Source organism: Mixophyes fleayi, chromosome 6 (genome assembly GCF_038048845.1).
Source record: "Mixophyes fleayi isolate aMixFle1 chromosome 6, aMixFle1.hap1, whole genome shotgun sequence".
NCBI lineage: Eukaryota > Metazoa > Chordata > Amphibia > Anura > Limnodynastidae > Mixophyes > Mixophyes fleayi.
Window position 1 is genome coordinate 96,876,474 of NC_134407.1, and position 26,936 is coordinate 96,903,409.

Genomic DNA, 26,936 nt, shown 5'->3' on the forward strand with positions numbered 1-26,936 from the left:
GGATTACGATCATCATATCTGGTGCCACCAGCTGCATGGTGCTCCTGGTCTTCTGTGTACTACTGTGAATCCATTTTGATAACAGTAAAATGTGACTGCAGATTTTGAAGAACATTGCCAGCCCTATTTCTATTTCAGCAATGACAAATAGCAATGGAGTGCTCTCGTTTCTGTGTGAGCTATAACTCAGTAGAATGTCACTGGAGACTTTGAAGAACTCTGCTACGCCTCCTCTTTCTTTTCTAACTGACGCTGCCCAGCTGCACTAGAGACTGCCAAGAACTGTGCTACCCCTTCTGTGTCTCTCTGTGAAATGGCACTGGATTACTGTGGAGGGCGGTACTTATAGAATCCAAAACTGGCGAGATCAGATGACGTAACAATGACATTTTACCTCGTTTTCAATTCTGAGGGCGCGCAAAAATACCCAGCCGGCTTGGCTCGGTACTCGGATCTGCTAAGTTCGGGTGGGCTTGTTTCTCGGAGAACCGAGCCTACACATCTCTAGTTAAATTAATATACTTGTTACAACTTCCTTCCATACAATTTCCCTCATTCTGGAAACTAGTGGACAGGAAAATATGGGTGTTGCCCATGGCAGACCATCAGATTGTAGTAGTCTTGTATTACAGGTTATAAACTGAAAAAAAAAAGGAAAAACATTTTATTTAGTTGCTATGGCCAACTGTCACGACTTGCATTCTGCAGCTACTGTCTGCAGTGACTTTATTGGATTTGTTCTGTATATATTAAGGATGAGCGCACTCGGTTTCCTGGAATCCGAGCCCCCCCGAACATTGCGGATCCGAGCACTGTCCGGGTATTCCCGCCGATTCTGAAACTTAAAACGAGGCTCTGAGTCATAATCCCGCTGTCGGATCTCGCGATACTCGGAACCTTTAAATTCCCCGCTTGCCGCCGCCGTCTTCACTCGGGCATTGATCAGGGAAGAGGGAGGGTGTGTTAGGTGGTCCTCTGTCCTGCTATTTCTCGTGCTGTGCTGTGCTGTGCTCTGTCCTGCTGAGTCCAGTGGTGCTTTTGGCAGTGCTCTGTCCTTGCTGAGTCCAGTGGTGCATCAGTCCAGTGCTCTGTCCTTGCTGAGTCCAGTGGTGCATCAGTCCAGTGCTCTGTCCTTGCTGAGTCCAGCGGTGCATTTTGTCCTGTGCTTTGTTCTGCAAAGTGCATATTTCTTTCAAAAGTATTAAAAATTCTTCCATAAAAAGAAAAAAAAAAGAAAAATTCTCCAAAAATCCTTTTAAATTAATATTAAAAAAAAAATCAAAAAAGTCTTTGCTGAGTCCAGTGGTGCATCAGTCCAGTGCTGTGTCCTTGCTGAGTCCAGTGGTGCATCAGTCCAGTGCTGTGTCCTTGCTGAGTCCAGTGGTGCATCAGTCCAGTGCTGTGTCCTTGCTGAGTCCAGTGGTGCATCAGTCCAGTGCTGTGTCCTTGCTGAGTCCAGTGGTGCATCAGTCCAGTGCTCTGTCCTTGCTGAGTCCAGTGGTGCATCAGTCCAGTGCTCTGTCCTTGCTGAGTCCAGTGGTGCATCAGTCCAGTGCTCTGTCCTTGCTGAGTCCAGTGGTGCATCAGTCCAGTGCTCTGTCCTTGCTGAGTCCAGTGGTGCATCAGTCCAGTGCTCTGTCCTTGCTGAGTCCAGTGGTGCATCAGTCCAGTGCTCTGTCCTTGCTGAGTCCAGTGGTGCATCAGTCCAGTGCTGTGTCCTTGCTGAGTCCAGTGGTGCATCAGTCCAGTGCTGTGTCCTTGCTGAGTCCAGTGGTGCATCAGTCCAGTGCTCTGTCCTTGCGGAGTCCAGCGGTGCTTTTGTTCTGTGCTTTGTTTTGCTAAGTGCATCTTTATTTTAAAAGTATTAAAAAATCTTCCAAAAAAATTATAATTCGACAAAAATCCTTTTAAAAAAATATAATAAAATATTCTAAAAAGTCTAAGAAAAATTATTGCAGTCCATTAACATTAATACTGCAATCTATCAAAAATTGTTCTCTGTTCTTGCAGTATTTAAAAAATAGTACTGTAATACAACATGTGCTGCATATAATGGAGTACCAAAATTTGGGGGATAAAGTAGGGAAAGACCAAGACCCACTTCCTCCTAATGCTGAAGCCACTACACTACGCAGTCCAGAAAGCTACCTCGGTCCAATGATTTGGACTAAAAACAATATTGTGAAGTGTGAGGTGTTCCAAATACACTGGAAATTAGTGGAAATGATTGTTATTGAATGTTATTGAGGTTAATAATAGCGTAGGAGTGAAAAAACAACAAAAAACTAGATTTTAGCAATTTTTATGCTTTTTTAATAATAAATCAGAACCCAAAACCATAAATCAGAACCAAAGCCTTTCGTCAGGTGTTTTGACAAAACAAATCAGAACCCAAAACCTCAAGCTAATCAGAACCCAAAACACTAAAAGTGCCCGGTGCACACCCTTAGTATATATATTCTACTTGTAGTACCACTGCCCACCAAAGAGGCCACTGTGCTACTTTGACTATTTTCCTTGACTCATTATCACTGGGAGTTGTTTCACCTGCATGAGGCCTATACAAACCTGCCTGCTTCAAACGGTCTTGGCCAAATCATCAGGTCACTCCTGTGAGCATTTCCAAGTGATTGTTCCTGTGAGCATTCCCAGTGCTCAGCTCCTGTCTGCACTATCAAGTGCTCAGCTCCTGTCTGCATTACCAAGTTCTCAGCTCCTGTCTGCATTACCAAGTTCTCAGCTCCTGTCTGCATTACCAAGTTCTCAGCTCCTGTCTGCATTACCAAGTTCTCAGCTCCTGTCTGCATTACAAAGTTTTCAGCTCCTGTCTGCATTACCATCTAACGGATCAGTTAAGTCTTCAACATTGTTGTTCCCATTGAACTGTTGCTTTGACTTTTCACCTCTGTATATTTGTGCCACAATCCGTGGTGGACTGTTATCTGTGTTTCTTAACATCATTGTTTTTCTATCCTTGTGCTTTCAGTGTGTCCTCTAGTCTATACTGCTAGGAAGTTGTTGATGAAAGGATTAAAATGGTGTGAAGTATTTATATGAAGACCTTCATGTGTTTAAACATGGAAGTGTTCAGTGTATTAATGTTAAAGGTAATTGCCTGTGCCATTAGGGAGGTCTTGTTGAGAGTTACATCATTGCACAGACCCCATTATCAACTCTATAATCAGAACCTAATGCACAGACTCCATAACCAGTCACCTAACTACCTTTGCCAGCTTAATTTTAGTGTGCAGCAGAGCACCCCCAAGGATTTCTAGGGTTTCATGCAATGCAAAAAACAGGCTTTTTGTTCTCGCGTTAAATCCATTTCTCTGATGTCATCCGGAAGACACTGCTCCACCATGGGGTATATAGGTAGCTGCGGAGCTGGACACTTAGGGTTACTGTAAAAGGACTCTTCCCCCTCTATATATCCCCTCCACCTGCTGACAATCATCAGTTTATAATTAACAATGCCTTGAAAGGCCCAAAACTTAACAACAATAAAAAACAACTGCAATGTAAAGAAGGGTTTGCAGTGTTCCCCAGATGACATCAGAGAAATGGATTTAATGAAGTACAAAAATCCTGCTTTGCCTTACATATAATCTGGGGGACCTTGCTTCGAATGGGGGTATTCCAAAGTTTCCTCAAGGGAGGGTACGCTCAGACACCGCTGAATGCCAAACTTTTCTACCAAAACTAGTGTGTCTGGATTCAAAAAATTTTAAAACCATAAAATTTGGTAAAGGTATGGACCAGGATGCTGAACAACATACTTGCTCCCTGTGTCTTGCCATCTAGGAAGTACTTATTGATGTGGTCAAATGAGCAGATATATGGCACAGGTTTACCTGCACAGACATAGACTGGGTGGATTGTCATTCTTGTCCATCTGAAAATGGTTTGCTTAGTTACTGGACCGCCCCTTTTCAATGCATCATAAAGGACTAGGAGAGAATCAGTCTTCAGAACATCAGCTGTTCTGGATACATATATCTTAAGTGGTCTGACTACATCCAGAAGATAACTAGCCTTCTGAATATCTACCGAGCCTTCCTGTTGAAAGGAAGGAATTACAATTTCCTGGTTAATATGAAATTCTGAAACCACCTTTGGCCAAAAAGATGGGACAGTTTGTAGCACTGCCCTACCTTCATGAAAGATTAGAAAAAGAGATTTACACAACACTAGATTCTAGTTATCATTTATTTAGTACATTTTACAAAATGATAGCTAGAATCTGGTTGCAATAGCCAACATCTCCACTTTTAAAACCTGCCGGAAACTCGCAGCTTGATAAATTTGCCCCCTGGATTCTTAGCTAATCTTAGCCCACTGTCAAAACCACCCTGAAGAAAAGAAAGACAGACGAGCTCAGACGCAGTTTTCAGTTCGTCGTAGCTTCACACCATAGCAAATAAGTCTGTGGGTTAAAGCAGAATGAGGTTTGCTAACTCTTAACAGTCTGGATCACCCTTATAGAGAACCCCTTGATTTTTAAAATCTTGGATTCAGTAACCATGCCGTCAAACTGAGTTGAGTTAAATTGTGGTATAAGAGCGGACCCTGAAAAAGAAGATCCTCTCCTAGTGGAAGATGCCATCAAGGCTTGGCTGAGATCCTTAGGATGTTCCTGTGCCAAGGTCTTATTGACCAATCTGGTGCCACCGTGATCACCTGAGCTCTTTCCTGCCTGAACTTACTGTGAAACTATGGCAACATGGCTATTGAAGGAAAGAAATATATTCGATGGCAATCACCTGAGGGACCTGGGTCCTTGAGCAAAATCTCTCTCTTTTGTGGTTGAGTGAGGGCATCATATTGACCTCCAGTTGTCCCTATCTTTTTATGATCAGATCGAGAACCTCTGGATGGAAAGACCGTTCTCCTGGGAGGACTATATTTCTGCTTAGAGAATCTGCCTCTTAATTCTCGATCCCTGGGATGTAGACTACTGAGATTAGCAGAACATGACATTCTGCCCAGGCCAGAGTCCTGGCTGACTCCCTCATTGCTAGGGCTTTATTGGTGCCTCCCCTGATGGTTTATATAAGCCACAGTCGTGGCATTGTCTGATGGGATGTGAACAGGTCTGCCCATCAGAAAAGGCTGAGCTTTTGAAGGAAGGCATTCCTTACCGCCCTGAGCTCTAATGCATTTATTGGGAGCTCTGGCACTTTATCTGGGTCTCTGTCCCAGGAAGGAGTCACAGCACCCCAACCTTGATGTCTAGCACCTGTTAATGGTCTATTCCCAGACACAAAAATAACGCCTCCTGCTCAGATGACCATACTTGAGCCACCACAAAAGGGACACACAAGACTGCGGCAACAGTCTGATATGCTGGCTGTCTAGATACAGGTTGGTTCTGCATCACTTCCTCAGCAGATTGTTCTGGAGTGTACACAAGCATACTGCACAGCCTCAAACAAGGAAACCATCTTTCCTAATAATCTCATGCACAGGAGAACAATGGCTTCTTGTAATTCAGAACTAGTCTTGCCAACATCTGAAGGAATTAGACCTTTTTCTGAGGAAAAAATACTCTCTGATGATGGGATTTGAAAAGACCCAGGAACACCATCCGCTGGGATAGGATCAAAGTGGACTTCTTGTAATTCACCATCCACCCTTAAAACTCTTAACAAATGTGCTGTTATCCGTAGATTTCTTTGGAGAAGAAGAAAAGATTTGGCCTTTATAAGCAAACCATCTAAATAAGAAATCGCTGTAATACCCTTCAGTCTGAGAAAGACGGCCATGACCACCATAAGTTTGGTAAATACCCTAGGAGAGATGTCCAGTCCGTAGGGTAATGCTCTGAACTGAAAATGAAGATTGCCTACTGCAAATCTTAACAGATGTTGGCGACATCTCAAATTGGGACATGAAGGTAAATGTCTGGAACCTCTGATGACAGAGGAGAAACAAAGGCCCCTTGCGGAGCCAGTTTCTTTAACCTGCCCCATTGAAGGCGTGAATCACAAAAAAAAACGCCTTTATGTGGGACCCAGGAGGTCTATAATATAGCCTCTCATTCACCAAGGCTGGGTGGGAAGAAGCCCTGTCATGCTGCAATTTTTTCTCCAGGCCTAGGATCTGGATGCCCCTCTGAGATCCCCTTTGTACAGTACTGTGCTGTCCCTTGGCAGCGGAAGACCTCTGCTTTGATGGATCGTTTCTCTGAAGTCGAAAAGACCACAACCCTGAAAATTTAGGCCTACTAGAATTGACAGGGAGAAAAGAACTCTTCACTCCTGTCGCCTGATACGGTGCATCCAGAAAGTATTCACAGCTCTTCACTTTTTCCACATTTTGTTATGTTACAGCCTTATTTCAAAATTGAATAAATTCCTTTTTTCCCTCAAAATTCTACACACAATACCCCATAATGACAACATGAAAAAAAAATTTTTTGAGATTTTTGCAAATTTATTAAAAATGAAAACTTAAAAATCATATGTACATAAGTATTCACAGCCTTTGCCATGAAGCTCAAAATTGAGCTCAGGTGCATTCAGTTTCCACTGATCATCCTTGAGATGTTCCTACAGCTTAATTGGAATCCACCTGTGGTAAATTGATTGGACATGATTTGCAAAGGCACACACCTGTCTATATAAGGTCCCACACTTGACAGTGCATGTCAGAGCACAAACCAAGCATGAAGTCAAAGGACTTGTCTGTAGACCTCCGAGGATTGTCTCGAGGCACAAATCTGGAGAAGGGTACAGAAAAATATCTGCTTCTTTGAAAGTCCCAATGAGCACAGTGGCCTCCATCATCCATAAATGGAAGAAGTTCGGAACTACCAAAGCTCTTCCTAGAGCTGGCGGACCATCTAAACTGAGCGATCGGGTGAGAAGGGCCCTAGTCAGGAAGGTAACCAAGAACCTGATGATCACTCTGTCAGAGCTACAGCAGTCCTCTGTGGAGAGAGAAGAACCCTCCAGACGGACAACCATCTCTACCATACAGGCGTGAATAATGGATTGCTGTAGAGTGGCCAGATGGAAGCCATTCCTTAGTTAAAAGCACATGGCAGGTCGCCTGAAGTTTGCCAAAATGCACCTGAAGGACTCTCAGATCATGAGAAACAACATTCTCTGGTCTGATGAGACAAAGATTGAACTCTTTGGAGTGAATGCCAGGCATCATATTTGGAGGAAACCAGGCACCGCTCATCATCAGGCCAATACCATCCCTACAGTGAAGCATGGTGGTGGCAGCATCATGCTGTGGGGATGTTTTGCAGCGGCAGGAACTGGGAGACTAGTCAGTATAGAGGGAAAGATGAATGCAGCAATGTACAGAGACATCCTGGATGAAAACCTGCTCCAGAGCGCTCTTGACCTCAGACTGGGTCGACGGTTCATTGTTCAGCAGGACAACGACCCTAAATACACAGCCAAGATATCAAAGGAGTGGCTTCAGGGCAACTCTGTGAATGTACTTGAGTGGCCCAGCCAGAGCCTAGACTTCGAATCCGATTGAACATCTCTGGAGAGATCTGAAAATGGCTGTGCACCGATGCTTCCTTTCCAACCTGATGGAACTTGAGAGGTGCTGCATAGAGCAATGGGTGAAACTACCCAAAGATTGGTGTGCCAAGCTGTAATTACTGCCAAAGGTGCATCAACAAAGTATTGTGCAAAGGCTGTGAATACTTATGTACATGTGATTTCTTAGTTTTTTATTTTTAATAAATTTGCAAAAAGCTCAAAAAAACATTTTTCACGTTTGCATTATGGGGTATTGTGTGTAGAATTTTGAGGGCAAAAAGGAATTTATTCCATTTTGGAATAAGGCTGTAACATAACAAAATGTGGAAAAAGTGAAGAGCTGTGAATACTTTCCGGATGCACTGTATATAATTCTCAAGTTCAGGACCAAAATGGGCCTGACCATCAAAGGACTCTAAAGACCTCTTGGACTCCATGTCTGCATCCCATGACCTGAACTGGTAGCTACTGCAGAAGTATTGATCTTAGAGTTCACTAAAGCATCATCCAAAACTAAAGCTTCACTCAGATGCCTCTCTGATATGGTCCATTTTAGGTATAGTATCAGAGAAAGGCGTGCCGAATTGAAGGCTCTCAATAGCCCACTCTGACCATTTCTCAATAGCTGTACTCACCCAGGAAGAGGCTAAAGAAGGTCTGAGACCTGCCCCTGCCACCACATAAAAAGATATTAAAATCCCTTCGCACTTACTGTCTGTACTGTCCTTAACAGTGGCAGACCATGTAACTTGAATAGTAGTATGTTCAGATTATCGGGCCAATGGAATCTAATCCTTGGTTGGAATTGCCCTCCTTACTTTATCATCCACTGGAAAAGGATAATTTAAAAGCAATCTCCTTGGGTCATACCAGACAAGAAGTTTAAAATTCCAAGGTTCCTCTAACATTTCTGATAAATGAGAAGAGGAAGGAAAAGAATTAGATGCTTCTTTTAAAGTGCAGAACCCTCTACATCCTCCATAGGCAGAGTCTGGTGAACGGCCCTGAATAGATCTTCTACACCCTGTTTTCTAACAGGTTTTTCATCAAAACTTAACAGATCCTCATAGTCCCAATACTTTGGAAATTCACCTTCCTCTTGTGATAATTATTTCCTAGTCAAAGTTCCCTATAAGAATTTAAGAATAGATATTTGTTTCTTACGGGGTCTCTGAAAAGAAGCATCTACCACCCTCTCTAGGGAGGAATAACCTTTAGGCTAGGCCGACCTTTCTAAAGATTTAACCCAAGGAGGTTCAATGGGGACCCTTGCCTCCAGCAACTGAAAAAAGCTATCCCGGTGAGACAATTCTGCATCAGAAGATCTACTGGGTATAATCGAAGGAAACTCTCTCGCCTCCCTCTGATGCACCGAAATACGAGTTAGCTAAGCAATTGACTATGCCAAGGACTTTGACCAAGCAGGTTTAGTCTCAGCAGCAGCTGACCCAGGTAAATGCTCATGGTCCTGGGTTTTGTAAACCGTACATCAGGCATCTGGTTCCTAACGTCTACTAAGCAGTTTTGTCTGGCATCTACAACAGGTGAAATCAATAACTGACTTAGGAGCCTTAAACTTAAAACCTGTTTCTTTTTCAGACATATTTAAGGAGGTAGCAAAGTACAAGCAAACAATTACAAAATTGTTTGCATTTACAAAGAAGAATGCATTTTATCAGTCAAAACTCAACCCTTTAATACAACCACATACAGAGGGGGGAAAAGAGGAGAGCCCTTTCAATGCAAACAGGAAATGCAAAATGCCTTATTCTGGCGGGCTTTTTATCTGAGTGGGGAAATTCCACCAAGGAGGAGTTAATAATAGGGGAGCCAGCAGAACCCCACACTCCTCAGCTCCATTCAGCAGGGTAGCTGTTCGAACACCGCCCCTTGCTACCCCTACCTGGAAAACTCCCTAAAGAGGGGATGCAGCCTGATCTGGACCCCGGAACCCTGCGGTGGCCTACCTGTTAGTGGTGGTGAGAATACTTTTAATAGCAGCCTGATATCTGTTCTTCCACATCCTCCATCGGAAGCAGGAAGAAGCAAAGGGCCTTCCAGGGTCGCAGCCAGATCACGCATGCGCAACTGCTGCTGATCCGGCATCTCAACAGCAGTCTCCGAAACTGAGCTCAGCAAGCCTTCGCTAAGTAGCGCTACCCTCCACCCAGAACACAGATGGGGCAGAAAGGGAGACCTGTTATAGCGAGGTAAGTGCCCAACTGCAGGCACTTAAGAAAAAACTGTTGATTGTTAGCAGGTGGGGAGGAAGTATAGAGGGGGAGGAGTACTTCTTTTACTTTTTAATTTACACCTAAATGCCCAGCTCCACAGCCCCATGGCGAAGAAGATTTGCCCAGATAATAAAAAATTCATGTGTGAACAATGCTTTGTTAAAAGTAATTTTTTATTTTTACTTTTTTTTTTTTTCTTTTTTTTTTCTTCGTTATCATTTTGGTCACTCAGAGTAATCTTCTTTTGCAGATGGGATTCGGTTATATTTCAAAGGTTTAACCCCTTTACTAAACAAGACAAAAGTTTAATTAGCCTTTCATTTCTGCAAGGCAATTTGCATAGCAACCCCTGTATTGCTTCATTGCTCTATGTAGAAACATATGGTATATCATCCTATTAAGAATATTTAGGGTCAAGGATACTCCTTATAGTCGCATGTGGATAAAAAAGAATTTATACTGCAGATAAAATGTAATTTATGTAGATTTTATGTTCCACTATTCTCCCAAAAAAATAGCTAATACATCTACTTCATATTCTGAATAAATTGGCATACGTAAATATTAATTTCAGTATTGTCTTTGGGCAGAGAACCTTCACTTTTAGGAGAAGACGTGGGCGAAAACGCCGGAGAATAAACAGCAGTGTCACCACAGAGACGATCTCTGAAACCACTGAGGTTCTCAATGAGCCATTTGAGGATTCTGACAGAGACAATGCTGAGCCACAGCAAAAGTACTTGGACCAAAAAGCTGTAGTGAGAAGAGCCAACCAACAGCAGCTTGCTTCTAACACAGTGGCAACAGATGCACAAAGTAAAAGGGAAGAAGAGTCATGTGAAAGTATGTGAATAAAATCTATAATTATAGGAATACTTTCATTTATAATGTAAAATAAATAAGGAATCTCAACTGTAAATTATTTGGGTATTAGAAGTCGCCAAGGAGTAATAAATGCACACTGTACACATTGCTTTTACACAGATCATGAAACCTAATATTTCAAGTTTTACATTCTATAAAAACACACATGTAACAAAGTAAGTTTCTTGCATGCATATAGTACACACACACACACACACACACACACACACACACAGATTTCTCTTGTTTATTCACTTTTCATTTTGTTAATTGATAAAAAATCAACTATTAACACTTCTATTTTTGAAAGCATTCTTACTTTGCAACATTTTTTCCACACCTGCCTAAATCTTTTGCACAGTATTGTATATTATGTCTGTGTATGTATATTGTCTAACTGTATTTACTTTATACTGTTTAAATTTCACTTTCCTAATACCCTTTTTTCGCATACAATTTTTTTCGTAACAGCACCATCGCATAACCATTATTGCACTTCTACTGCCTTCCCCTTTGTTATAATATATATTAATATAAATTGAATACTAACTATATATACATTTTATTATTGTATGTGTTCAGTCCCGATTAGGTTTGATAATCAGTATTTCTTGTAATTTGGCTTGCACAGTTACGGAAAAGAATTCAAAATGTTATTTCTTTTAAGAGATCTGGCAAGTTTATATGTTTGCAACTGACATGAATTTACATTGACTTACAGTTGCTGTTATTTATAGTTTTTTGTGTTATTTATAGTTTTTACTGCATTCATTTTTAATTAATTTATTTCTACACAGATCATGTAGTTGAGGTATCTCCAGAGACGGTAGCTAGTGAATCCCAAGAACAAACTCCAGATCGGCCTCGAAAGCAGGGATGGCCTAAAGGATTGAAGAGGGGTCCTTCAAAGAGAAGGCGTAGTGTGGATAGAAAGTCTGGCTTTAAACTTAACCTGTACACCCCCCCAGAGACCCCCATGGAGCCAGACTATCAGGTGCAAACTGAGGAGACAAAGGAGGAACTTAAAGAGGAAAGTGAGCCACTTCATGAAGATATTGTTCAAACTAGTGAAGAAATCAAAGCGTATGATGAAGAAGCTGGAACCTCACTATTAGAGCTGCCAAGCCCAGGTAATACCAATGTTGAAAAGACAGATGAGGAAGAAAAGAAAGAAGATGTAGGTGTAAAAGAGAAAATTGAGGATAATCATGAAGTAGAGGAGGGGGAGGATGGCAGTATCAAGGAGGAGGAAGATGATATGAAAGATATAGAGAGATCAGACAAAGTGGAAGAGAAAATCAAAGATACAGGCATTTTACAGACCGATAATGAGCTTGCAGTTGTGGAAGAAGAAGAGGTGGAAGATGAAGAGGAACAGTCTCATAATGAAGATCATGATGCAGATGATGAAGATGAGAGCCACCTTGATCGATCAGAGAAGGAAGAAGCAGAACAATCTTTCCAGGTGGCCTTAGGTGAACAGGAGAGTTTTTTAGAGTTGGGTTTAGAAAATAATAATCCATCTCAGTCTGATGTCTCAAACAGCAGTTGTGTTGAAGTAATGGAAGTAGAGCAACCTGAAGAAGCACCAAAAGAAAATGAACTACCAGCTGAAGCAGAGGAGCAAGCCATTGGTCCATGTGAAACACACGCAGAGGAATTGGCAGCAGAGCTCACAAGGGATGCTGGTGATGGATTAGATATTGACTCAGAAACTGCGCAAGCTGTTCAGTCTCTGACCCGTGAAAATGAGGAGCAAGAAGAGGTCTATAGAGACTGTCCAGACACCCAAGAAGCAAGTCATAGCATGCAAAGATATGCACAGAGCCCAGCAGTTGGTGCTACGGAGGACTGCCAGCAATCTGACCACAGCAGCCCAGTGTCCTCTGTTCATTCACATCCTTGTCACTCTGTTAAGTCAGTAAGCAGCCCCAGTGCACCGTCTCTGGAGAGCAATTATGCCCAGATCAGCCCTGACCAGACTGCAATGTCCGTCGCTTCTTTGCAGAACCTTGAAACTAGTCCCATGATGGATGTACCATCTGTGTCTGATCACTCACAGCAGGTAGTGGATAGTGGGTTCAGTGACTTGGGGAGTATTGAGAGTACTACAGAAAACTATGATAATCCAAGCAGTTATGACTCTGGCATGGGAGGGGGTACCTTGCCGTCTCAAAACAGTTGTTCATACAGCAGTGGAATGACGTCAGCTAACTTGACACAGAGCAGTTGTGCTGTAACACAACAGATGTCTGCTATGAACAATAGTTGCAGCATGATTGGGTCTCCCCCACCTCAGCCACCTTGCAATGTCAAGTCACCACAATCTTGTGCAGTGGAGAGACCCCCAAGTAGTGGCCAACAACAGCAACTTGCTCCTTGTGGCATGGCAGGCACAGGTTTCACTTTACCAGACATTCCTGAAGCTGGAGGTGGAGTCCTTGGAGGACTTTATGATAGGATAGGACAAGGGGACTTTGGATCTGGGCACTATCCACAGCCTTCAGCCACCTTCAGCCTTGCCAAACTTCAACAACTGACAAACACCTTAATGGATCACTCCCTGCCTTACAGTCACACACAAGCCGTAACATCCTATGCAAATGGTGCCTCTCTCTCTTCTTCTCTGAGCAACATGGTGCAGCTAACCCAGTCATCGCACTCTGTCCCCCCTCAATCCCAAGCCACAATGACCCCCCCGCCAAATCTCACACCACCCCCCATGAACCTACCACCACCCCTGCTTCAACGTAACATGCCCAGTGGTCAGATGGGACTCTCCCACAGTCAAAGGCTACAGTCACAGATGGTGGGCAAAAGTCACATGTCCATGCGGACCAAAGTGTCTGCGCTGCCTCCGGGATCTACTTCTGGGCCCCATCCATCACAGTTATATGGTCATGCCCCTCCTCCACAGACTGTGACAATGCAACCTCCTTCTCGTTCCCTCACCATGCAGCGTGGAATGAATATGAGTGTAAATCTAATGCCAGCACCTGCTTACAACCCAGTAAACACACTCAATGCCATGAGCGGTTACCGTATGTCTCAGTCCATGATGAACAGCAGTTACCACAGCAACCATGGATATATGAACCAGAGCCCTCAGTACCCAATGCAAATGAGCATGATGGGTAGCCAGCCTTATGCACAGCAGTCAATGCAGGCCAGCCCTCACAGCAACATGATGTACTCCAGCCCTGGGCATCACAGCTACATGAACACACCGATGCCTAAACAGTCACTAAACGGGTCATACATGAGGCGGTGAGTTGCCCTAGCAGATACCAGCATCCCTACTCCTCTTCCCTAATTCTGCAGCAGCTGCAGCATGGATCCTGCACTATGGAATCTGATGCAGACTGACAGCTATCATTGAAGGACACAGACTCAATTCCCTATCCTTAGTTCCCCTTGCCTCTTCTCACACCCAGCCTTGTATCTCTGATAATGTATTATGTTTTTATTTTTTATTTCTGTTGTGGCTGTGTTCCACTAACACAAGGTTACTTTATTCCCTAGATAAAGTTTAAAGTGGATTGGTCACCATCATTTAAAAAAAAAAATATATTACATGATAACCAATTTTTGTGATAACCAATTTTATTGGTCTCCTCACTCTTTTTGGCAGCCAACCACTCCTTCAAGCCACTGGCATTTAAATCTATATTTCAGGATACAGCTGAATACATAATATTTTACAAAATATGCTGCCTAAGAGCACAGTTAATGTAAATTATACAGTTGTATTTATAACTTGGCTCCTTGCAGTTATGTCTCAATTGTGTGCACTAAAATTGCAGGAAAATTAAGATTTGATTAGCTGAAACCAATGGTATCGACTTAACCGAATGTTGCAAAAAAAACCTGTAAAAATCTGGAAGTGCATCCTAGTTTCGGTGTATTACAACATTATATGGAAATGAGTAGGAGAAGATTGATTCTGCAGCAATACCTTAAAAAGTGTTCCTTCCAATGTAGTCTTGGGGAGATGGTCGTATTTTTTTTTGTTTTGTAATACACAACAACACATTTTTTTGACAATTGAAAATACCAGGGTAGTTGCAGATGACAAACATAATGGAACATCGCTGCTTTTTTAGATACAGGCCTCAGTTGTCTTTTTAGGTTTATCAAGCACTGATATTTAATTATTCTTCTTACCCACTGTGCTGCACTTTTTCCCTGCACAGGATATTTCCTGACTAGTAGTGATATTGTTAAACTCTGCTAGTGACCCTCCTATCACACATGAGCTTGTGCTCAAGTTTTTCACACTCCATCCTCTGCCAAAGTACACCACATACTATTTCAAAGCCAGCACTTAGTTAATGCAAACAAAAAAATTAAAAAAGTATATATACAAAAGTTCCCTTTTTAGCATCATAAAAGCTGAGAAGCCATATCTACAGTATTTTTCTTCAAACTAACAACTTTTTTTAATTTTATTGGCATTCCTGTCACTTTAGACATACGTTTTTGGTTTTCTCTTTCACTGCCAAACACTGTAAAAAGGCTGTTCAAGCACTGAGATATTTAAACCAATAGCAACATAGTACAGATGGTCCAATAGATCTTGCTTTCGTTTTTCCATCCAAATCTTCCCTCCTCTGTCTTGAGTCTGTGTTTTGTTTTCATTTGTTTGCTGGAAGTAAGCCTTACTAAGCATGCTGCTTCTCTCTGTGGTGTGTGAGCTTTTCTAAGTAGTATTGTTATAAGTCCTGTGCTAAACTGTAAAGCCATTTGTTATTTTGTTTTCTGATATTCGTCAGCCTTGTTTGAAGGTTAAAGAAAAAAAGAAAAATAAATATATTTTTGTTAATTATGAAACTGTACAAAATATTGAAATGTGTCATTCCCAGTGTCCTTCCAGCCAGCCAGAGGGCTCTCAGTCGAGTGTATATTTTCAGACCCTGGCTATAATTGTGACTTTTCTTTCAGTCTCTGTGGGACATAAAATATTTAACTTTAAAAAAAAACAAAATGTAAAAACAAATAGTGCGAGATAACGGAAATGCAATTTCGCTTCGGTGGTATTTGCCAAGGAGTCATAAAATGGACGTATTGTTAAACTCAATTAGAATTGGTGTTTAATTGCTATTTTATGAACACGCCTTTCCAACCCTTTTGCAATACAAAGGTTTCATTCCATCTGTAGAATTTTCTATCTTTGTAACGTATCGGAGTTATTTTTTAATAAAAAGTGGGGGGGGGGGGGGAGATCAAGAGCCGTATCTTTACCAGCCAACATGACAAAATGCATGTAAATATCTATATCTATTTGCCCAAGGAAAGCGTTGTCTGCATTGTTTTCTGTTTTGGTCTAATTGCCCCTATTTTGTGTTTATAAATAGAGTTAGAAGGTTTGTATCTAGTAACAATACAATGTTTCTTTTCTTTTTTTAGTGTGTCATTTCAAAACAGACAGAAACAGCTGTACATTTTAAATGAAAAATAAATTATAAGGAGCCATATATAAAATTTGTGCTTTCAGAATCTTCTTTCTTGCCAATTAAGTCACTGACTTGTAGATAGATGATAATTTCTCAACTGTAGTCATCAGAGCAATTCATATACTATGCACAACTCATTTAAAATAAAATTAGACAAAACTCTTTCATTAATATGACGTGTTGTGTATATATAGCACTGTACTGACCGTTATGAGAGAACATCATGGCCGTTCCAGTCAGCTGTATTTTAAGATGGAGTTTCAAAAGAAGCATTTTCATTTTTGTATTTAAAGTAAAAGCAAGCTGCAATGCCTCTGGTTGAATACTCATTAATGTGCATACTAGAAGTTCAATCTCTTTTATGACCCGATATATCTGACCAATATTTTATCATGTTTCAGTGCAAATTTGTATGTTAATTAGAATGCAAAAACATCCAGTTCTCTGGCACTACACTAATTAACTAAAACTGATTAAAATGAACAATGAAGGAACCAAAATATGTATGGGTGAATAGAAATTGTAAAATATATTGTCTTTTTTCCTAAGAACACATTTAGGGCCTGATTCATTAAGGAAAGTAAAGCAAATAAATTGAGTAACTTTGAACCTTGGCAAAACCATGTTTTGGAGGGTAAGTTAAATATAAATGTGAGGACAGATTTATAATCGGGGTACAGCATAGATCAACTTTAAATTTCAGTGTACAAATAAGCTATCAAGTATTTATGTGCTAAATGAAAAAAACAGTATATTAGCACTTATGCCTTACAGCAATGGGGTCATAAAACATCCGACTTCCTTTTATATGAAAAAGATGGCGATGAACCAGTTAGAGGAATGTCACTTTTACTTCATCTACGCGGCTCGTCCCTCCTGCTTGTGTCCCGGCTGTCATAGCAACAGCTGGGGCATCCCTTCCGGGTTAGTGGCAGCCGGGCGCAGGTGCAGAATAAATTAACTATGTATTCCCAGTCTCAGGTGGCTGATTTAAACCATTTAACCGTCCTTAAATCTGATTGGGCAGTCTGGGTATTTAAGGCAGGGGAGGGCTTATCTTCCCTGCCGGTTATAGCATTGAGTTTCCTGGCTGCTGACCTGCTCTTGTACTTGTTCCTGTACGCCTGGATAAGACTCTTCAATGTATGACCCTTGGCTTGTTTATTGGACCGTGATTTATTGCTGGTAAAACTGACATCTGCCTGTGACTCGGATATCCTGTCTTTCAGCCGGACCTGACCCTTTGTCTGGACCTTACCTTGTTGCCTGCTTGTGCCCTTTTGACCTCGGCCTGTCTCTGACATCGTTTATCTCCTGCCTTCATCCCCTTGCCCACGCTATGGTTATATCCATAAGCTTGTACTATGCAGAGCATAAGACCTGGGGGCATCTGAGTACCTGTGTGCGCAACAAGCTCTACGGGAAAGGCAGCTGCTATAAGTCAATACCTCTACCACCTGTTCTACAAGCTTGTGACAATAGCTGCTAGCCGTGATACCCAGGAATTGTTACTGTGTGTTTGAAGTGATCTTCTAGAAAAATTGCTGTCTCAATATGGTATTCTTGTGTTGAGAAAGTAAAATGCATTCCTGCAGATTCTGAAATATGGTGAAACCTTTGTCATTTGTCCCTCTCATCCTTATGGCGACTCTACAGCTCCTCCCTCATTAATTCTGTGTTTACAAGAGATTTGGCCTCCTGCAAAAACAAGATCTGAAAACCTCCCTTTGTTCCTACTTGGAGAAAGAGAGTATCGAATTCAGAAGATGATTGTGGGTGATGAAGGGTTTTAATTCATATGAGTTACAATTTATCCGACCAACAAAGATATTCATTTTACTTCTATGACTTGTTTTCTTGAGATTATTACAATAAAGCACTTTGAATTAACTCTTACAGTAATTGTATCACCAAATGACAATACATTGCTCCAAGAAGAATGTAATTCTCTAACTCCAAAACCCTTAGAACCCCTGAGTGTACTCAACTATGCTACAGCACTGTAAGTGTCATCATATTTTTGCTCACTAAAAGAATTCAAGTTTTTCTTTTATCCAGACTTACAAATCTGATAAAACATTATTTTTATGTTCGGCACAAGCATAAATATCCAGGCCAAGTGGATAGATCAATTGGTGTATAGCCAGATTAACACTGAATAAACTCATTGAATAATCCAGGGATTTTATATTGCTGTTTACAACCTAAAAGGAAATATTAAATATGGACTTGTTTTCAATACAAAGGAATTTGTTTTAAGCATTGCTGAAAAACATCCACAATGAGATTCATTTACCCAGAATAATTTTTTGCAACATTTTATTTTTTATTTTTTTTCCAAAACATTGCTAAATTGTCTCCCTTTTTTCCTTTGGTTAATTTCCATGACAAAATACTTAATTTTAACCCCCATGAAAATATGGTTCAGTTAACAGTAAAATTCACTTAGACTTTGTATTTTTGACTGTCTGTTTTTAAGTAATTTTTATGCAAAATATTAGTCGTTTTTACTTTTAATCAATTAATATATAAATTAATTGTAAACATTTGCTACCTTTATTGAGCTTCACTCTACAATTAAGTATGCACAAATTTGGAAATAATGAAAACATATATTTTCTTTTTTACAACAATGAGTAGATTCACCTTGAATTTTCAGACACTTGATTTGTCAACCATCTTTCTGGGACAGTCATAAAAACTGGAGATAATTTGTCAGACATATATTTAGGATTTAATTTGTCTGGATGTTGGCATTTCCCTGATGTTATATAGTAAAATAAAAACCAAAAGAAATATATTCTTGGCGCTGCTACATCTATACATATTTGAAGCATCTAGTGCAAGTCCAATTGACCTGCAGCTGAATAGAACCTGTGGGTTCTCTATAGATACAAAACACAAATATCAGTGCTGGAAAATAGGATATCACCTATTGAATACTGAATCCGCGATATTGATGTAAAAAAAATAAATCACATTTATTGATATATAAAACAAATAATAAATATATATCAGTGCACTGACTACATATACCACAAAAAATAATGAACAAAAATATATAAATAAAATTAATAAAAATGCATAATAAAAAATATATATAATGTGTAAGAATCCTCTCACAGTAAGTGATTTGGGATTAGAATCCGTAATACTGAATACAAAAAAAGGGATCTATTTCTGTCAACAATTGATTAGAAAGGGATGATCCTGTCATACAGTTCCAAATCGTGAAATTGGCTTATAATAAAGTGCCGACAATGCCGTAATACCATTAGGTCACCAGATGTTAAAAAATTAATGACATATAGAAAATCCACAGTAAATATCCAATAAAATAAATGGACAGAGAAAACTAATGATAGAAACTCTTTCTGCTCACTCCGTGAATTGGAGTGTACAAACGCAGATCCAGACCTGTCTGTCCCGCAGGTAATAGCAATCATGTTGAAAAATCCCGTAAATTAGCAAATCGTTACAAATGCAGTGGTAGAAATGGACAATGATACTTTCCTGGTCCGTTGGTAATATCCAGGTGGTGTTAATGCCGCGGTCCGTTTGTTTGTATAACACAGAGTGTGTTTCCTCGGTCCGTTAACTGGTACAACACTTGGTTTTGTCTGGTACCAGTAAGCTTCATAGAACGTAGAACTAATCAGTAAATCCTATTCACACGTATCCTGAAATGGTCTATTACTGTAGAGTTGAAAAATCTCCTCCCGCTGTTAGACATCATTTGGTAAATGATCGTGCCTGATCCTACTGACGCGTTTCTTCACTCACAGACAGCATGTGCCTCTGATGAAATCACCTAACAGCAGGAGGAGATTTTTCAACTCTCCAGCAATAGACCATTTATTTATTTTATTATGTATTTTTATGAATTTTATATATTTTTGTGATTTTTTTTTTTTTAATCAATATAGCGGATTCAGTATTCAATAGGTGATATCCTATTTTCCAGCGCTGACATTTGTGTTTTGTGTTATATAGTAAGACTGTATGACAGAAAATGATTTCTTGGCTTGTAAGTTTTGTACATTTGTAATCAATATTCTATAAGACTGTAAGTAAACTAACCCTCTTAATGATTTGGACGCATTCTCTGGAGAAGCCAAATACATAGCAAACTTACTATACATACATATATATATATATATATATATATATATATATATATATATATATATGAAAACTGATGATTTCTACAGTTGTCTTTCGTAAACAGATAAAATGATATAGAACAAAGCCTTGTTTTTTTGTGTTGAAATATATGTTCAAAGAAAGCTAATCCTGGATTTAATGGAGAGGGTAGAAAGACAGTAACAACTCATTCAGGTGATGGAAATTGTTTTTACGGTTTCTGGAGGAGTAAGTTCTGTATGAGATGTTTGTTTCCCTTCTATGGGAATCCCTTTACAAATCCCTTCTACTCATTTTCTTGCTTTATTGGTATCACTCATCTTTGTGACACCCATTTGCAGTATCTCGTGCAGCCCGTCTCTCTAAGGCTAACTGAATGTCCAGCTCCCGCAACTGCTTCAGGAAGCCTCGGTTGGGCAATATGCAACGATGTTTAAGGACTTGTGAAATTGCATCGACAATTGTCATTTTCTCATGTATCATCAGGTACGCCAGAACGAGAGAGGCAGAGCGGCTACGTCCCATAGCACAGTGGACCAGCACCATATCTGTGTAAAGCGAGAGGTTAGCTTCATATGGTTGGTTTTACAATTAAAATTACAAATAAAATACATGCAAAAAACTTGTCCATATGATCAAATATCACGGCTGAATAACTTAAGTACATTTCAGATGCATTATTGTATTAAAAACAGGACAAGAAGATAACATTGTGACTGTTTACAAATTCTGGTTAAACACTCATTCTACAATTTAACTTTAAGAAATACATAGTAAGTTACTTGTATCTGTTGATGCTAATACCTAAATGTGTTTCCTTCACTAACTGTTATGCATTCCTTCATGAAACACTTAAAAAAAAAAAAAAAAAAAAAAAAAAGAGGTGTATATGTTTTCTTTTGGCTAAATCTATCAAAACTATCCTTCACATCCCCCAAAGACTGGAATTGAGAAAGGATTATACTAATCGTAAACTGAAAGAAGCAACCCTGAGGAATTAAGTGATAATGTGTTGGGAAAAAAAAGTGATATTTCATTTTTCCAGGGAAAAGGGCATGGGTATGGGCAATGTGTTCTGTGATGTACAAAAAAAATCATTAAGACATATTAACATGTCACATTTTTTTATTTTTTCTATCTGTAATTCAAACATACCTTGGTATTGTGGAAGAGGCAGTATCTACAGACATGCAGGCTTTTCTGTCCCTTTTGAACTTTTGTTTTGCTCAGAATATGAAAGTGTGCATTAATCACTATTTTCTCTGTCCAACCTCCCCTATGTATTTTCTATGATGGAAGGGTTTAAGGATTAATAACCCCATGTTTCTAATTCAATCATGCTATTTTTACTGAAAAGAATACAGCAGAAATGTGATGTTATAAAAAACAACCTTAAATGTACTCTAATAATTGAGACACAAAGGTAAAAATAAGCAGCCACTTTCAATCTCCAACTCTTCCTTGGCAACACCAATTAACACATTTTTCCTCTTCAAGCTTCCATGGCAGCAATTACAATGGGTCATTTGCCTTCTAGCTTTAGGTAGAGACAGGAAATTAAAAATGCCTCCAGATAGTATTCAGTGCAGCTCCTTCTCATCCCCTGTGTCTCTTCCTGTCTCTAGCTAGAGTTTGAGATGACAGGTAGTAGTTTATTTTCTGTGTGTAGAAGCCTACTTGCTTCAAATGGTCTAGCAAGGCACTGCTAGCGCAAATTGATGAGGAGTGCTTGTTATCCGCAGGGCCGGACTGGGACTAAAAATAAGCCCTGGCATTTAGATTACACAGGCCCACCTCAGTTCTTGCAGGAAAGAAACTGCGCCGCCGCTTAGCGGCAGCACCAAAAAAGGTGTGACCACACTGTGTTGTGGGTGTGGCCAACATGGGGCAATGATACATACATTAAAATAAAACATTGCATTTATCACACCATCCCCCGAGGCACATTATGACACCCCCAGCCCACTATGCTTCTGGTGCTGCTGACATCCATCAGGCTGGGAACTTTCTGTAGAGTGAGCAGGGAAGCTCTTGGCCTCATCAGATTACCAAATCTTGTGAGACTTGGAGCTCCTCGGCTTGCTCTGCAGTCTGTGTCCTATCCAGAGACTTGGAGCAGCTATCCGTTCCCTCCTGCTAACCAGAGCTGGATTAACGCTTGGAGGGGCCCCTATTATGTAACATGGCTATCATTTTAAACAAATGTTACACAAATACACAGACAATACTGTTAGTTACACGCAGCTCTGCCTACACAAGCGGGACATACTTCCCAACTGTCCTTGTAGTCAGACCAAATCTCACTAAACGAGACAGTCCCCAAAATTCGGGATTTCATCACCAGATTCAGGACAGTTGGCAGACTGTCCTGCTCTCTCCTACCTGTCTTGTTACTTTCACCACCTGTGGCTGCTGGTGTCTTTAGTTCGGTTGCTGCTTGTCTGGATACTGGAATGTTGGAGGCCCTATTTGGAAAAAAAATGGGTACATGTAATTTAGAAAACTCCAACCAGCCCTGGGGGTAAATGTATTAAGCTCCGGGTTCTTCAACACCTGCGAGTTCGGCGTTTTCAGCGCTTAAATTTAAAGCGGCGCTGCCTTGTAAAGGGAAGTTTCCCTTTACAATGCAGCGCCGCTTTAAATTTAAGCGCTGAAGACGCCGAACTCACAGGTGTTGAAGAACCCGAAGCTTAATACATTTACCCCCTGGTGTTTAATCAATACAACCCATGTTTTATAATTAGGCCTCCCTGCAGCCCCAACATTAAAATACTAGTATTCACATTAAATATAAATAGCTGATGATGATAAATAAACCTATTTCCCTCCCTCCAAACAACCCCAGCAATAAATTAAATAGCAGTTACGTTTAATAAATATACCTATTTCCCGCAACCATCACTGTCATTAAATAATTCATATTCACATTTTTTTCTCAAACAGCCCCACTTTCAATTAATAGCCCCCAAACCACCCCAGCATTAAATTAAAGGTCCAATCACCCCATTTTAAATTGCTAGGCCCTAATATTAAATTAACCCACATCACCCCACAAATAAAATAGCACAAATTAAATCATTAGACCCCACCTAAACTCCACCATTAAATTAATAGCCTACCTTCCACATTATATTAACATTCTCCTCCTTACTTCATGCCTGAGTACATGTCCCAATTGATATTATGCCACACAGTAGTGCCCCAAAATCATATTTTACTACACAGTAGTGCCCAAAATTATATTATGTCACACAGTAGTGCCCCAAATCATATACCACACAGTAGTGCCCTAAGTTGATATTATGCCACAATAGGGCCCCCAGTTGATATTATGCCATATAGTAGTGTCCCAAAATCATATTATGCCACACAGTAGTGGCCCAAATCATATTTTCCCCTGTTTTCTGTGTGGCACCTTTCCTCTTCTCCGTTTTTTGTAGTTACCTTCTCAGCTTTTTCTCTGTTTCGGTCTTCTACCCGCTCTTCGTCAGCTGCCTTCCAGGACCTGTACAGGTCACATGTGCGCTGCGCGCTGCACATGTGACCAGGAAGTGTCGACTGCTTGAACCGGCCCATCTGACCATCGGCCCTTCTGGCATTTGCCAGAAGGGCCAGATGGCCAGTCTGGCCCTGGCTATCCGGGAACCACTGCTTGCTACAATTTGTAGCAAGTTTGTACCAAACGTGGTGCAGTGAAATAGAAATTTAGAATCCAAATTGAAAACGGCGTGCACACAGATGCAGACTTTTGCGCATCTCTACTAGGGTTAAAGGATGCCAATATGGAAGACCAGACAGAGAAGACTTCAAAACCATGGTTCCCTGTTCCATAGAAAGCACTGCTGACTAGCTCAAATGAAGCACAGAATCAACAAGATATTGTAAGCAGCAAGTTCAGTATCTCCTCTCTAGAGGCTGCACTACTTTCGTCTGATCCTGCTGACAATGAGTTAGGCTCCAGGCGTAACAATGAAAACATCACCTCTGTCTGGCCTTTAAGAGAATGCCTTTCCCAGCAATCTGAGCCATTTCATAATTTGTCTTTGCTGTTGCAGGTTTCACTGTGTAAGTCCTGTTTGTATCCTAACTACTCCCTGGCATTTGACCCCTGCTTTGTTACCATGTTATGCACCTTCTCTTGTGACCCAGAACCCAGCTTCGTTTGACTTTGCTCCTGCTTCATCTGGTAATCTGAATCTACACTTCACCATTTATGTCTGATATCCAGTGTCCTCTGCCTCTTCTGTTAAACCTGGTAACCTGAATCTGCACTTCATTTCAGTGTCTCCTGCTTCATCTGGTAACCCTTGTCATTATGCTACTCTGTGCTGCAATTCAACTTTTATGTCTAGGATTCTGCATTTATCAATCATACCTGTTATTCTTGCTATCTTGAACTGTGCTAACCATTGACTGCACTTATTTGCTTCCTGTATAAACCATGTTATTAATAAAGACCATGTTTCACTACCACAACTCTCCATGGTGTTCATACTAGGGAGTGGAGATATTGCCTATAGCAACCAATCAGATTTTAGTTCTCATTTATTTAGTACATTCTACAAAATGACAGCTAGAACCTGATTGGTTGCTATAGCCAACATCTCCACTTTTTCAAACCCGCAGTTTAGTAAATCTGGCCCTAGGAATCCAGAGGCTGAGTAACCCACACAGCGGAAGAGCACCCCTGCACTAGGTAGCGGTGCTTGGTTTTATTTAAGATAACCATTAGTAATTTTAATCTCTGTAATCATGTATAGCCTGTGGAGTGGGGAAGGGGGGTGGGGGGGGGGAGTAAAGCCGCATAGGACCTGTAGGTCTATGCCAAGCCTTTATCTACTGATCTTTTGTGCAGCATGTATTTCCCAGCCCCCTGAGCATTTTAAGAAGCTGATTGCTTTATAATAAAATAATTTCTGATTAAAGCGAATATGCTATGCAGTGTGTGAAGAGTGATTTTCTTATTGGATTCTTTGCACAATGTGGAAGTATCCTCTGGTAGTGAATATGAGGAAATTAAAGAAGAATCCATAGAACAAAATATGTGGAGGTATTGCTCATTCATAATGCCATGGGAATGGATGACATATCAGCCTCCGCTACAGTTAAGTATCTTTGCTAAATGCCGCACAGGAAAGACTTCCCCTTATACTACAATCTTCAAAGGATTGTATTCATAAAGAATAGGAAAATATTAGAACACATGTATCCCTTAAGTCATGAATAGGCAAAGAAATAAAGTTTAGTTCCAAAACAGGATGTAGCAATATCCAGTTTATCAACCAGGACAACTGTTCCTTTAGAAAACAGAGGTCCTCTAAGAGATTCTATAGATAAGAAGATGGAGGTTTTAAAAAGCTTCATATTTCTTCTGGAAATGTCTTGAAATCCGTGCTAGCTATGCTTTAGTGCCTAGAGCACGCAGACTGCAGGGTGAAACTTCTTACAGATGTCCAGGAAAATATTAGACAAAATTTGAAGATATGCAAAGGTATTTCCTTTGCGAGGCATCTTTGGACACAGTAGCTAGAAGAGCTCCTGTCTGCCTTCATAGGCAGGATACACCTACACCCAGTACTAAATATAGTCTAGCAATATTAACATTTGAGAGCTTTCTCGTGATAAACTAGACACCATGTGGGGGTAAATTTAACCACCTGCCACAGGATTAAAAAGTGAAGTATTTCCCTTCTCATCTCGTCAACACTTTTATAGATATAATATGTTATAAGTCTGGGAGACAATACACCAGACAAGGTGGTGCCACTGCATCCAAGCAACCTTTTTTGGATGTTAAGGCTCAAAGAGGGGAGATCAGGTAAAAAAAATTGTCTGGTTCAGGCCCTACTACCTACCTGTGGGCAGCAGGATCACAGAGTATAAAGAAAGGTGGACACATACTATTTGAGATCAGTGGATTCTGGACATTGTCAAAAGAAAGTTTCATCGCATTCCCAGGGGAACTTTGATGGAGCTGAAGGGGCTCTGTATCTGAAACAGTTGGAAGCTTTATACATCAGTTGTTAGGAACCCCTCCAGCCGGCACAACACAACCCGGAATCTACTCTGCCAGTCAGGTGTTCACTGGAGCCCCTGATGGTGGGGACAGACTGGGCTGCAGACTGACAGAGGGTCGTGAAGTGTGTACCGGCTGGGGAGAACTCAGGCAAGCGGAGTAAGGTCCACGCAGAGGTCAAGGGCCGGCAGCAGACAGCGGTATCAGTAAACAAGCTGAAGTCAGGGGTCACAGGCGGATAGCAGAAACGGTAAACAGGTCAGGGATCAGGGTCACAGGATACACCAGCGGAGTCAGTTCAAAGCCAAAGGTCATACACGGTAAATCAGAAGTGGTCTCAGAAGACTAGAGCAGGAACAAGCAGGTCAGCAGACTGGAGCACAGAAGCTATAACCGGCAATGAGGTAGCAGACCTCATTGCTTTAAATACTAACCCCAACCAATCAGAGTCTAGCTCTGCCAGAATACTGCCCATATTTAATTAGCCCACAGGCTATCTATGTGCGCACGCGCCCAGCAGTTCCCCTTGCTGGGACGCGGCGCTCTAACACACAGCTTCCCGACCTTTGCCTAGGCAACGGCCGGGCTGAGCCCCCGGAAGTGACGTCCCGGTCGCCATAGCGACGGCCGGGACGGAGGTAGGGGAGTCGCGGCGGCTGGACACCACCGCGGCTTGTAACAGTACCCCCCCTTGAGGTTTTCTTGGATACTTCCTGAAGAACTC

The 26,936-nt window shown here is 41.0% G+C and overlaps 2 protein-coding genes across 6 annotated transcripts in view; one reads left to right on the forward strand and one right to left on the reverse strand.

The window, feature by feature from the left end:
- KAT6B (lysine acetyltransferase 6B) overlaps positions 1–16,224 on the forward strand; it is a 146,427-nt gene extending 130,203 nt beyond the window's left edge. For all 4 annotated transcript variants that reach the window (XM_075217062.1, XM_075217063.1, XM_075217065.1 and 1 more), the window contains 2 exons: positions 10,327–10,579; positions 11,398–16,224. In XM_075217062.1, coding sequence (XP_075073163.1) covers positions 10,327–10,579; positions 11,398–13,871 — 2,727 coding nt within the window. In that variant the 3' untranslated portion in view covers positions 13,872–16,224. The remainder of the gene's footprint in view (positions 1–10,326; positions 10,580–11,397) is intronic.
- Positions 16,225–18,355: 2,131 nt separating this feature from the next.
- LOC142161449 (dual specificity phosphatase 29-like) overlaps positions 18,356–26,936 on the reverse strand; it is a 137,522-nt gene continuing 128,941 nt past the window's right edge. For both annotated transcript variants that reach the window (XM_075217069.1, XM_075217070.1), the window contains one exon: positions 18,356–20,744. In XM_075217069.1, the coding sequence (XP_075073170.1) occupies positions 20,509–20,744 (236 nt within the window). In that variant the 3' untranslated portion in view covers positions 18,356–20,508. The remainder of the gene's footprint in view (positions 20,745–26,936) is intronic.